The sequence below is a fragment of the Mercenaria mercenaria genome, chromosome 15, assembly GCF_021730395.1.
Source record: "Mercenaria mercenaria strain notata chromosome 15, MADL_Memer_1, whole genome shotgun sequence".
Classification (NCBI taxonomy): Eukaryota; Metazoa; Mollusca; class Bivalvia; order Venerida; family Veneridae; genus Mercenaria; species Mercenaria mercenaria.
The window spans coordinates 73,501,264-73,516,401 of NC_069375.1; the positions used below are offsets into that span (position 1 = coordinate 73,501,264).

Genomic DNA, 15,138 nt, shown 5'->3' on the forward strand with positions numbered 1-15,138 from the left:
CTCTGATTCATGTGGGGAAGTTGGCAGTTACTTGCGGAGAACAGGTTTGTACTGGTACAGAATCCAGGAACACTGGTTAGGTTAACTGCCCGCCGTTACATGACTGAAATACTGTTGAAAAACGGCGTTAAACCCAACACAAACAAACAAACCAACATAATAGATAATAATTTTGATACTATATTTACTTTTATTTAGATGCTTGTGTATGCAGCTTCTATATCCTCTTGTCACAGGCGTTGTGCTGTCGATATATGTCATTATACCGGAACCAAGGAAGAAGCACTGTCGAGTCAAACAAAACACTAGGAATAGAAGCGTAGCCTGAGAGCACTGTCGAACCATTCGGTGGTTTGCATGAGACGTTGCTAATTCTAAATATACACTCGGAGTGGCAGGGTGGCATGACCTCGGTAGAGTTCTTTCACCTTAGACTGGTGAAAGTAAATGGAAACTTTGCTAGCAGGGTAAGCAAAACACTATCAAGTAAAATGTTTGATCTATTCAAATATACGTAATTACATACTTGAATAATGGCTGAATTATAAAGTGCGCGTCTTATAAAGATTACCACCTGACCTATTTCGGGTTAGATCCAACAAATTATCAGGGAAAAAGTAACTGCTGCATATTGTTGATTAGATAAAATCAAGAGAAATAATGGCCAAATAGAGTTGAATATAGCTTATATTGCCATCTTTGAAAGTAAATTATCCGGAAAATCTGGTATTATTAAGGAAATGAATGCTTGCATGTGGCTATTCAGTAATTAGATACAATATTCAATGTACCATTTTATGGACGAATTTTATTTCATAAAATATTTGGTGGCCCTCAACACACTTTGTGCATTTCGGTATGGCATATTGTATACACAATCATCAGTATAATTTAGGCAATCAGAGCAAAATCCATTATCATGATGTTGAGAATTCGTTGAGCATCTTGGCCTCGGAATTTCGGCAGCTTGATTTGCTAGCAGAATTTGCAATTTTGCATTCTCCTTCCATTGTCTAGTACATGTGTACTTATAATAAATTTAGAGTTTCAGCATCATAGCGTTGCCTATTTTGTTTCTATGCAATTTGGCTAGAAATCTATAATTTCATGCTTCATTTCATGATACTTCTATCTTATACAATATGCCATGATATTTCATTAATTTTCTGTAATGATATTATAATAATAAAAGTCACGGCCTTATCCCATTCAATCAGCATTTGTTATTTATTGTCAATAGTCAGAAGCGACAGACTGCTCTTACTGATATATGGTTAAAATCTAGGTCAGTTCTCGTCATGGTTAAAACAACATGTCTCTCAGAGTGCGGGCGAGTCTGTTGCTTCTTATTTTCATGTCCTACGGATAAAATAAAGGAATTTATGTTCTCTTGAGAAATAAATCTATGTTATTTTTCAGTAGGTACGCATGAGCTATAATTTCTGCTTCTGTTACTCTAATTCAGTCCATATAATATAACGTGCCTCGATTAATCACTTTCACGCACGAGTGGTTCACGGGTTGGGTCGTTTTGATCCATTTTATATTTCAAACCGGTTCATTCCTTCACAAATAACTAAGCAGGCAAGTCGACACTTCATGTATAAAAATACCCACCCTCCTCACCCTAACAATTTTTGGAAAAAATTCTGCTGTCATGTTATATATTTTTCAGCGCCAGTACACCAGGTCATGCCACATACTGCCACACCGGTATACAGTGCCTTTTATGGATAAAGACAATTATTCCTTCCAAGAAGTCAAACGTTCGCCACCATGTATATGAAGGCTTCATTATGGATTGTTTAAGATATTGCTCATGCATATGAAAGTGTTTCATCTACGAAATTCAGCGTTTTTTTTCAGTTTATTTAAGTATTTATCTGTATATTTAATTTGTCCAAATGTTAAGACCTGTATCATGTCCAATTTTCATTTAATTCCAGAAAAACGAATGTCATAGATCAAGGAAGTCGGGGGGTGGAGACACCTTTCTGTTTGCAGCATTTGGACATCACTACCTGCCCCCCCCCCCCCCCCCCCCCCCCCCCCCCCAAATTAAGATAAATAAGTAAAAGATGAGGGTAAAAAATATTTATAAATAGGAGTTAGGGGTTAGGCAGCCGGCTCGCAGTTTCTCGACTTCCCTTTGAAATAGTCCTGTTAACAAAATGAAATAGATTCAGCGAAACTTTAAGGTTGTGTAACGAAAGAAACTGTTTGTTTTTATTCAGTCAAGAAAATATTTTATTTTGTAGAATATGATAATTATGTTGTATCAATTAAACACGAGGGCAGCAGCGGACTTGTTTATTTTGCTGCAAAATATCATCTTCTTAAGAGCAAAAAAAAAAATATATCATTTTAAAGACTTAAGTTTTAATTGTTAGTCGTGACTTTTGTTCACATCGTGGCTGATATATTGCTGCATAAACATGGCAAAAATATGGTATCTATTTGGCAATTTTATTCTAATTATATATTCTCTTGCACATGCACCGGATTCATATTTTTGTTTCCTTTAAATCCATTATCATGATGTTGAGAATTCGTTGAGCATCTTGGCCTCGGAATTTCGGCAGCTGGATCAGAAGCGACAGACTGCTCTTACTGATATATGGTTAAAATCTAGGTCAGTTCTCGTCATGATTAAAATAACGTGTCTCTCAGAGTGCGGGCGAGTCTGTCGCTTCTTATTTTCATGTCCTACGGATAAAATAAATAACCTTTTAGAAAAATCTACCTGTAATGTAACAAAACTAGATATCTAATAATATCGGCGAAATATACCAAAGGTTCAACTGGGGAACCATAGTAAACCTCTGGTATGCGAACATTACGGAGTTCCGTTTGGACAATCGTGACGTTTTATTTAATACTAAACCGCGATGCACGATGGTACGATGACGAAAACGCGATGGCGCGATGGCACGATGATGAAACAACGATGGTGTGATGCTGAAAACGCGATGCAACGATGATGAAATCACGATGATGCGATGGTACGATGGTAAAATGTCGATGTAATATCGCGTTTTCATCATCGTACCATCGCGTTTGCACCATCGTATCATCGTGCCATCGCGTTTTCATCATCGTACCATCGCGTCTTCACCATCGTGTCATCGCGTTTTCACTATCGTACCATCGCGTTATCACCATTGTACCATCGCGTTATCACCATCGTACCATCGCATTTTCACCATCGTACCATCGAATTCCGGTGGTCATGCGCAGTGGTACAGTATATGTGTCAGTAAAATACAGGCTTGATATAATCTCACTTTCACATTGCACTATGTAACTTCTAAATTCTAACAAGAATAAGCTGAGTTGGAGTAATACCATGTGACTATTAAACCCAGCTTTTTAGTTTCTTTCATGCGTACATAAAATACAAAGGACGTGGCCTTGAAGATTTTACAGTTTTAATGAACTGAGCACTGAACATTTTGTAAAACATTTTGCAAAACAGCATCATCTAAATGGTAAATTTCTTCCCACAGGATACATTGAGATACATTCATCTATTGTTGACAAAAATACAAGTGTACGGGACTACACATTTCTAACCGGAAGGCGATGGTGCGATGGTGAAAACGCGATGGTACGATGGTGAAAACACGATTGCACGATGGTGAAACCACGACGGCACGATGACGATAACGCGATGGCACGATGGTGAAAACGCGATGGTACGATGGTGAAACCACAATGGTACGATGATGATAACGCGATGGTACGATGGTGAAAACGCGATGGTACGATGGTGAAAACGCAATGGCACGATAGTACGATGGTGAAAACGCGATGGCACGATGGTGCGATGGTGAAAACGCGATGGTACGATGATGAAAACGCGATATTTCATCAACATTTCACCATCGTACCATCGCACCATCGCGATTTCATCATCATGCCATCGCATTTTCACCATCGTACCATCGTTGTTTCGTCATCGTGCCATCGCGCCATCGCGTTTTCATCATCGTACCATCGTGCATCGCGGTTAAGTATTAAATAAAATGTCACGATTGTCCAAACGGAACACCGTAGAAAATGGCTATTATTACATAATCTTTTATAAACTCCGTTAAGTTTCAGTCTAACCTAAAACGTCAAAGTATAAATGTGCATGTAATAAAAAGAATATTAGATTTTAATTAAGAAATATGCAATCGTTCTTTCGCAGAAGGATACTGCGCATCTAAAGTCGCGCAATATTTCCGCTGCAGAACTCGTGCATAATTCTCGATAAAAATCTAATAACCTATAATTATTAATCGGCGTGAAGTTGGCAGCACAGCAGTAGGGGCAGTTAACTGCTGCTACTGCTACTAGTTACAGTAGTTAAATGCTGCTACTGCCAGCAGTTACAGCAGTTAAATGCTACTACTGCCAGTACGTATAGCAGTTAACCGGCAACAGTTACAGCAGTTAATTGCATGTACTACTAACAGTTAATTGCTAACTACAGCAAGCAATTACAGCAATTAAAAATGCTGTTATACCAGTTTGATGTTACTGGCATAAGGTATTTGGTATATCAGTGTCCTACATGTAATTCTGCCAGCAGAAATTGTGTCACTAAAATCAGTTTGTGTTTCCTGTAGATGTTACTGCCTCGTCATTTATTTCACTCAATGCAGTTTCATCTGTTTTCTATATGATATTAACATCTCCTGAATAAGGGATTTATGAGGTTTTATTAGTTTCATATCAAGGTCAAGAAGGCGTAATAGAGCGCCATCTAATGGAACGCCAAAACATTACGCTTGACGACACCACGTCTTTGCGTTCTAAGCGTTGATTGTAAACATCTTGTTTGCTAAAGATTTCATTTCGCATCGATTTTTTTATCATTTTTAAACAACTAAGTATTTACTTGTAGTTCATAAAAGGGGTAGATATAACTACTGCCTACTTTAAATATCTTTTCTGATATATTCTTTTCCATCAAAGCTAGAATGAACGCATTGAAGAAGAAAAACAATATATATGTTTAGAGTCAATATATGGCTAAGATTTTGTCAGCATTTGACTGTATTCATATTTATCGCTCAGATAAACACTTCCACAGTTTTTATCAGCATGTATATTTTTTTTTCAAATTTGAAAAACGTGAATATTATGGCTAGATATAGCCAATAAATCGATGCCATTTTCAAATTAAGCTTGAAACAACAACCGGATGATATGAATGAACCGAAGTATAAAATATGAAAGATCGGTGCCGTCTCTAGACTTTTACGTAAAAATTTAGAACCCGGGTACCCCGAAGCATGATCGCTCATGGTCTGTTTTAAAAAAGCACTATCAAAAAAATATATATATATTTTTTATATGAATATGAATAAACGAGAGAGAAGAAATAACAATTAACTTCCGCGTTTCAAAAATTAACTGCTAACTTCAGTTTTTTTTTTCTTCTGAATATGTTGGATTGCTCTTTGTTTCTTACATAAAATAATACAAGCGTATCTTATAAACAAAGAACAAAGAACCAAAAAAAAAGAAAAAAAAACGCAAAAATAACGAACAAGAAAAAAAAAACAAAAAAAAAAAACAAAAACAATTGGGTCGGGCTATAAATTATTTCAACATCAACACCACTATGTTAACTTTCACCTTTTTAAATGATAATTTTAAACCATGGTTAACAAATATATGCATTTCAAGTTTTGAAACTTTAAACACAAGTGACCCAAGGAACAGAAAAGTTTAGGAATTAGTCTCTTGTCTAAATCATCCAGTCAAAAATTACCTCCACCCCTCATATCGGACCGAATGACACACTTTTTGGAGGGTCGTCCGTCAATCGAGCGATCATAGTTTTGGTGTCCGGTACGGTCACTCTATCCGTGATTGAAGTTTTTCAATGGGACAGTTGTAAGTTACTGTAGACAAAGAGTTTAGTGCTTGTAACAAAATAAAATGTTGATGAAAACGGGCGTACAAACAATATTTATTCACGGCTAGTTCTGACTTTTACGTTGGTCGAAATATGAAGAGTCAAATCAACATGAAATTAACGACATACGTCAAAAGTGTGCGGACATGAAGTAAAGAAATAATTGCATTTATGCATCTGATAAACCTTAACTGTGTTGTGTTTACGCCGTTTCTCAACATGAACATCCTTCAAGTTATGCCACCCCGGACCCACACCTGCCTCATACCTCGACCAGGGTTCCTCCCAAACAAGATTTTTTCCGGAATGGCGGCCGCCTGTGCCTGGTGGGGGACAACCCTATCTACAACAGCCACCCGGTCCGATCTAAAACTAAAGGTCTGGGGCGGAGCTGGGGGCGCCCAAACTGAAAAAAATATCCGAAACTGGCCTAAAACCAACTTTGAGACCCGCTCACGAATAAACAAGAGTTTACCTGGAATAGCCACTATGCTGGCCCTCCATAGACTGCCACCCTCTACAACGGTCACCCGCTCTCAATCCTAACTAACGGTCCCATAGGGACCTCGTATTAACTGCTGGAACGATTTTAGTCCACCCAGGACCCACGCCCACCTCACACCTCGACCCGGGTTCCTCCCGAGCAAGTGTTTTCCAGGAATGGCGGCCACCCGTGCCTGGTGGGGACAACCCTCTCTACAACGGCCACCCGGTCTGATCTAAAGGTCTGGGGCGGAGCTGGGGGTCCCAAAAATTCTCATTTAACCCAAATCTACATTATGCGATGGATTAACACCTAAATCTAGTTTAGTCCTAAATGTCTTTACGGAGCCAGAAAATCCGATTCTACCGCAAGCATCTTTTTGTCAATATTTATTCCTATCTTCACTTCAGTAATCATAACACCTCGACCCGGGTTCCTCCCAAACAAGAGTTTTCCCGGAATGGCGGCCACCTGTGCCTGGAGGGGAACAACATTCTCTACAACAGCCACCCGTCCGATCCAAAACTAAAGGTCTGGGGCGTAGCTGGGGTGCCCAAACTGAAAAAAAGAGAAAAATTCCGAAAATAGCCTAAAACCAACTTTATGCGATGGATTAACACCTAAATCTAGTTAAGTCCTAATTGTCTTTACAGGGAGCGCACCCGTTTCCACAATTTTGAGCGTGAAATAACAGGACAGAAAAGTAAAAATGCCAATTTGAGACAACATTTAGATGTACTGGTAGGGATCTACTTGATGTGATGTCTATTGTGAAGAGGGGGATGTTTTTATTTTACACAAAATATCTGATGTCAGTAACATCATCAAACTAGTGTAACAACTTATTAACTGCTGTAACTGCTGGCAGTAGCTACTGCTGCTACTGCTGTACTTCAGGCCGGTTAATTATTATGCTTGATGGCGTCATATGTTTTCAAAGGTTTACTAGTGTAGCGGCTGTAAAAGGTATCCACATACTTTGACTCATAGTTGCTACGTTTCCTAGTCCTTCTGTTTCATGGAGTCTGATAGATTTTACTACCATACAATTCAGCTCGAGTGAGGGGTTTCGCATATTTCTTGACTTCTAATGAAAATACGCTATGAATATAATTTGTGTGATCTTCTAATTGTTATTATCATTTATAAGTTGGTAAAAAGTTCTTAATGTGATATAGTTTGGGTTAAAACTATACTTCGCTCAATGATCAATGCCTCTTCCCTCTTACAAAATATTTAGTCTTTATAACAGGCTCCTGACAACCTGACAATTAACTTCTCGTTTTCTAGTGAAACAATTAAACGATATGGCAAATAATACGTAAACCTGATTCAAATCTACTATACATAATCCTAAGTAAACTGATTTCTCTATGTCATATCTGCTCTACTCAAAATTAAGAAGTAGAAGTATAATCGTTGGAAGCAATGTGAATAGCATACGCAGTCAGAGGTCACCTACAATAAAATATGTAGTTGAAAGATACAGTAGACGCCAATATACATTATAATAATATGAAAATGATTAAGAATTTGGGAGAAGAGTAAGGCGAATTTTTTATTCCTAATTTGGAAAATTTAAAAGATTTTGTTTTGATGTGATCTGTGGCCACAGTACAAATAAGAGCTCTAATGACAGCGTACTCGATCTTTTCAAGCCTGTTCACTCGATACTATCGTACATCAACAAAAGATTCAGCAAAATTTTCTCGTTTTCAAATAAAGCACACTTTTGCAAACTTATGTTGGAGACATTCAGTAAATAGAAACCTGACTACATGCAAACTTTGAACAGACATTTCTATATTAAAAACGAGCATAATTTTCACATAATGATAACAACATTTCTTTCCATGCGAAGTGAAGATATGCTGCCGAAGACATGTTTGACACATTTGAGTAAGTAGTTTTAAAACACCTGTTTACACGCAAAAGTTTTGTAACGCTGACGCCAACGCGGACGTCGAAAAAGCTCTCGTATTTGGAAAACAAGAAATATCTTTAAAAAGATGATCGGCGTGATGTAACTGAAGCACAAGTTATATATGGGCAGAAATCTGTATTTTAAATCTTTTGGCAATGTTGAAAGGGGCCTCTGTGAATTTTTGTATAAATGAGGACAGTCGTTCTGAAGAAGACTGTGTTTAGAAATTGTGGAGGGACACACGACGGGCACCAAACAATCACAAAAGCTCACTTTGAGCTCACTTTGAGCTTTTGGTGCTAAAAAGATGGAAACAGTAAGCAAACAATATTGAAATACGTTCTATACTTTATTTATTTAGAATTGTTGGAAGCATCATGAACCCTTACCGTACTTCAGCTTATTATCAAATGTGTCTATCATTCAGAATATATACAGTATTGTTTTCATCGGAAAGATTAATTTAAAATTTAGTGTCAAAAATTTAACAGTATCGGACATGTTGTTGCAGGTTAGTAATGATTTGCACTGGTTAGAAATTGTTGCTGTAATGCAGGGTAAGAGTTAATGACTGTATAAAACAAATAACCTTTTTGCATTTGTAAAAACAAAACTTAAGGAAAGAAAACTTAACAAAACAGAAATAACTTATTACAAGAAAACTTAACAAAACAGAAATATGTCCGGATGAGCAGATGAATATTTTGTTACGCGCACCTGTTAAAGTGGTACGCATACAACCCGATGGTGCTGTACTTATAGAGGTTATAGATGACGAAGGCGTTGTCATTTCACTCTGTATCACCCATGACTCAGAATGAAGCATTTTCAGCCTTTCCTCCAATCCGCGCCACTCTTACAAAATCTCTCACTATGGTTGAAAATACCGAGAATACCTTACCAAGCAATCCGATTGGTACATTATTCAGGCGGCATATGGTCATACGAGGTCTTAAAATAGTGCTTAATACGGCACACCGGAAAAAAAAGATTAAATAAACTAGCTTATAACAAACACCTATCTAATACCGCGTTCAGACTACGTTTTTTTAATCCTATATTAACTTTGGTTTATTTCTTAAACTCGTTTGCGTCCACACTATATGTGGTGTAAAACGTGAATTATGTAAAGGTCAAGAGGTTTCTGTAATATAGCATTAAACTACCTCCGGATGTGGTTTTAATACTATATTAAAAAGTAATACTACATTATTTTACAAGTGTGAAGGCAAATGTGAGTTATAACTGGTTTTACAATCCCAAATCCCCAAATCTTACCTTTTGACGGAAGAATACCACGTGTTTCTCTTTTGTATCAAACAATTGATGCTATGGCTGGCAAAAGTAATTGGAGTGTTGATGAAACAAAAAGATTAAATTGGGATATTGAGTCATGCTGATGCTCAAAATGGACAATAGATGGAATGAACAGAAAGTCTTAGATAAACATAGAAGTTTAAACATTGATGACTCCTTCTTTTTCTGTAACCTTTTAAATTTTGCTTATTGCAAAATATTTGTTTACTTCCAACATTGCATGTATATATTTAAACCACATTTCTTTGCCTAGTGTGGACGTAAACTAGATTATATTTTGATGGGTTTTTTAAATGTCAAACACCAATTATAGCCAATTAGTGCCTGATTAAAATAAAACCGATCTGCTAGTCTGAACACGGTATAAGAGTTCAAAACGAAACAAAACGTCGTATAATGCGGTGAAGTAAAACGTATTCACATGTCGTTGTCGTCATTTCTTGTACTTAGTGAATATCAACATCACATCTATTCAAGTTGTCTAAATATAACAAATCTAACTGTATTAACAGCCTTATTTTTTTATTTAAAAATGAAAGAAATAAAAAGGACAAAAAATCTTCCTCCAGTTTTAAAGCGGTAGAACGAATTCACACTTTGGGTATATATACATTAATTTTCATCCTTTTATACTACCGTATTTTCCGGACAATAGGCCGCTGCACCGTATTGGCCGCAGCCGTATATTTTAACTATATCAGAAATAAAATTTAACGTATAGGCCGCTCCAGCATATTGGCCGCGGCCTATACACCACAATGCGGCGAACATGACCATGTCGTATAAAGACTGTCCTCGATAAATAGTCATTGAAATCGGTTGTATTTACAGGTAATCAATAATTACACTTGTTAATCCGTTGAATGCAGTGAACTGTTAAGTCCGAATGTAAGTTTTCGTGAGCTGTTTTCAAAGGCCCTCTCGGCAAAATTGTCCATTCTGTACATTTTAATTTATTCGATCGGCTTTCAAAATGCAAGTGAAAAATTAAAACTGTTGCATAGGCCGCATGAAAGGCCCATTTAGAAAAAATAAAATGACGTATAGGCCGCTTCGATGCATAGGCCGCACCCCTGAAAATTTCACTTTTTTTAACGTATTGTCCGGAAAATACGGTAACACGCAATACTGTTTATACATGCAAACATGCTTTGTTTTTTTACATAGACCTCTTCATAGTGCTGGCTTTCAAACTTAGTTTAGACTAATCTACTAATTTTACGGCGTTAGATTTTACTTTCTGGCGCAAATTATGCGATGTTTGCAAGATTCAGAAAAATCACTTAATGACTTACTTACAATGATGAGAACAATGGAAATTTCGAAGACTCAAGCAACAAGTATGTCAAAGGACACTAGTAGTCAGCAGGTAGTGCGTGTAAAAAGCAATCCACATTTTAGTCGGAAATCAAAGGGATTCGTACCACAACGTTCGCAACAACGTTCTAGTTCATACCAAGGTTTACCGCAAGCAGGCTCGTCGTCGGGAAGGCGAATCAGTCCTCACCAAAGCAGCAAGAAATGTCGTAACTGTGGAGGAAAATACCCACATATATCACGTTGCCCTGCGCTTGGAGCAGAATGTAATTATTGCCATAAGAAGAACCATTATATATCGGTTTGTAGAAAACGTATAAAGCAGGTGACATTGATCGAGGATGAACAACCGGATTTAGAAATTTTAACAGATGAATACGCGACGGATTGCAATTCGGATACATGTGATGTGCTATTTGGATTCATGTTAGATGGAAAGAAAGTGCCAAAGAAAAGAATAAAATTAAATGGTGTAGATGTGGATGTTTTGGTTGATAGCGGGTCATCGATCAATATTGACAGTGAAATTGTCCTTAAGAAAATGAAAAAGTCACCGGAAATCAAGAAAGCGACCACGAAAGCGTTCGCATTTGGACAGAAGTCTCCACTGCCATTCCAAGGTAAATGTTCTTTGCTTGTTGAATCGGACTCAAAATTCGTGACCAGAGATTTCCATATCGTTACGGGTAATAAAGAATCATTGATTAGTTATGAGCTGTCAGTAGAGCTTGGGATTTTACCGCAGATACAATCTGTTCAAACCAAAGACGAATATGAAGGACTTACCGAAGAATACTCGCAAGTTTTCACTGGGTTAGGATGTCTGAAAGACAGAAAAGTTAAGTTTCACATTGATGAAAGTGTTGTGCCAGTAGCTCAGTCTCCTAGGAGAGTGCCATTTCATGTGCGTGAGCAAGTTGAGCAGGAACTTAAAAGTTTGGAGGATATGGATGTTATTGAAAAAGTGGAAGGTGTACCAACACCATGGGTATCGAACCTGGTAGCTGCTCCAAAACCAAATTCACCGAGAGAAGTAAGAGTGTGCATAGATATGAGGAAAGCCAACATCGCAATTAAAACAGAGAAAAATGTTAGTCCGACGGTGGATGATATAATCTTAACGTTGAATGGCGCAAAAGTGTTTTCGCGTCTCGATCTGTACAAAGCTTTCCATCAAATTGAACTGGATGAGTCATCACGTGTAATGACAACGTTTCAGACACATGTTGGACTTTTTCGATATAAACGTTTAAATTTTGGAGTGTCAGCAGCACCGATTCTGTTCCAAAATGAACTTCGTCAAGCACTTCAAGGTCTGACAGGCGTGTTAAACATTGCTGATGATATCGTATGCTACGGTAAAACGCGTGAAGAACATGATATCAATCTGCGAGCATTACTTCAACGTCTTCAAGGACGGAACCTGACATTGAACAAGAAAAAATGTTCGTTCGGACAATCAAAAATCAAATTCTACGGATACGTGTTTTCGGAATCGGGAATTTCACCTGATCCTGACAAGGTAGATGCAGTAAAAAACATGGACAGACCAAAATCTGTATCCGAAATCCGTTCATTTCTTGGTCTCACAAACTATTTGTCTAAGTTCATAGATGGCTATTCAGTCCTAACGGAACCATTACGACGACTTACACATCAGGATGTAAAATTCGAATGGAATGACGATCAGGAAAAATCGTTCACTTCACTAAAAGAGGCATTGACTAGTGACAAAGTCATGACGTATTTTGACCCGAGGAAAGAAACTGAACTCTGGGTAGACGGCAGCCCAGTAGGCTGTTCAGGAATACTTATTCAGAAAGGAAAAAATAGTGTCGTATGGAAGCAAAGCTTACAATCAGTACAAGCGCGCTATTCGCAAACAGAGAGAGAAGCTTTAAGTGCTGTTATCATGATTCAACATTTTCATTTGTACTTATTCGGCAAGCAATTCAAATTGATAACGGATCACGCTGCACTTCAATCAATTTTCAACAACGTAAAGAATATACAGTCACCAAGATTAGAACGTTGGCGTTTGAAGTTGTTAACGTATGATTTCCAGACGATTTATAGACCAGGTAGTCTAATGATCTCAGATTATCTTTCCAGACATCCGCACGCGAGACACGCGACCAACACAGTAGCCGAACAATATATCAGTTTTATCACTGATAACACTTTGCCAGATGCATTGAAGCTATCAGACGTAGCAAAGCTACTAAATCAGACTGTGTATTAAGTTGTGTCAAGAATGCAATAGAAACAAATGACTGGAAAAATCAGAAATGCCAATCCGATGAAAGTTTTCGTTTATACGAAAATTTAAACAAGAATCAAGAACTTGCAGTTGCATATACCGATGAAGGATATGTGTTGTTACGGGGTACACAGCTTTGTATACCAGAAACTTTGCAAAAACAAACAGTGTTACTTTCGCACGAGGGTCACCAAGGCCAATCAAAGTGCAAAGGATTACTTCGGGAATATTGTTGGTTCCCGCATATGGATAAAATGGTTGAAGAAGCATGCAAATCATGCATTGTGTGCCAAGCTGCATCACCAGGATGTACTCCAGATCCGATAAAACCAACACCTCTGCCACGAGATGTGTTTTCTGAAGTCAGTTGTGACTTCTGCGGACCATTCCCGGACGGGTACCTGTTATTAGTGGTAATATGCGATTATAGTCGTTTTCCAATAGTTTAGAGAGTCAGGTCAACATCCGCAGAAACTGTCATACCGCGTTTGGAATCAATATTTTCGACATTTGGATATCCAGACGTATTGAGAACGGACAATGGACCTCCATTTCAGAGTCGTACTTTCAGAGAATATGCTGATAAGTCGGGATTTAAACATAAACGAATTACTCCATTGCACCCACAAGGAAATGCAATAGTCGAGCGATTCATGGCACCATTGCAAAAATCAGTCAAAACCGCAATAGCATCAGGTCAAGATTATAAGAGAGCGTTGAATAGATATCTAATGAATTTTCGCAATTCGCCACAATCTTCAACACAAAAAGCTCCTAGTGAATTAATGTACAATCGGAAAGTAAAAACGAAATTACCATCAATGACATTTGAAAAGCAAGACACAGATGTTCGCGACAGGGACAGTCTGTCAAAATCGAAAAACAAAATTTATGCGGACAAAAACAGAAGAGCACAGCCAAGTGCATTGAAAATTGGAGACCGTGTGTTACTAAAACGGGAACAACGTAACAAATTTGAGACAATGTTTGACCCTACACCTGGCATTGTCATTGCTAGGAAAGATTCAATGCTAACAATCAAGCACAGAGGAAAGGAAATTACACGAGACGTGTCAAAGTTCAGGGTAGTTCAAGGTGGTCATGAGCCGGCGCAGACGAAACCTGCAGATACTGTATTTGCACCACGTCAAAGGTCGCAAAGGAAACGACGACCGCCTAGACGTTTTGTCAATGAATGATTGGATTAATCAGTGACATAATTTCACATGTTTTAGTGCACAGGATTAGTCACCTAAGTGTTGTGTGGGCCATAATAATGCCCTATTTGCTACCATAGCAGTGTAGTCATTTTATATTCGCTTGCTGGATTTATTATTCTTTGGACAAATGATCAGTGTGTGAAAATATTATGTTACTCTTGGGAATTATTACTTGTCTGTTTCACAATTACATTATAATTAGTACTTGGGCGGTAGAACTCAAAACTTAATTTATAATTTTGATAAAAATAACAGTTGATTATACACATTTTAGGGTTTTGAGATAAAACACGAAACTGTTAGATAACGACGGAACATTCCGAGGACTTTCCCAGGATATTTCAATTTACAGTGACATTGTAAAAGTACTTAGCTAAAGCAGATGCTCTATAAACTGATTAGGTTGATAACAAGGGTTAATGAACTTTGCTGAAAAAAAGAGGAGATATTATGATAATAGACTTGCTAACTAGCTTATTTCATTAGAAAGAATTTTCTTGTTTTGAGTATATATTTGAACTTTGATTATTTTAAACAATTTATGTATTCTGATTATTGATGAGTTCTAATCTAAAGGTAAAGGAGGATGTAGTAAGCAAGTCTACAAGATAGATTAAGCTCCGCCTATGATATCATATTCCATTATTGTTTCTGTATGTAAGATATATACATATTTCTAGAGAGAGAGTGTGAGTTTATACTTTG

At 37.5% G+C, this 15,138-nt stretch overlaps 1 protein-coding gene across 1 annotated transcript; it reads left to right on the forward strand.

Moving 5' to 3' along the window:
- Positions 1-13,467: 13,467 nt before the first annotated feature.
- Positions 13,468-14,412, forward strand: LOC128548829 (uncharacterized protein K02A2.6-like). The gene is made up of 2 exons (XM_053524335.1): positions 13,468-13,626; positions 13,771-14,412. The coding sequence occupies exons 1-2, from the start codon at positions 13,468-13,470 to the stop codon at positions 14,410-14,412; spliced, it is 801 nt and encodes a 266-aa protein (XP_053380310.1).
- Positions 14,413-15,138: the final 726 nt, after the last annotated feature.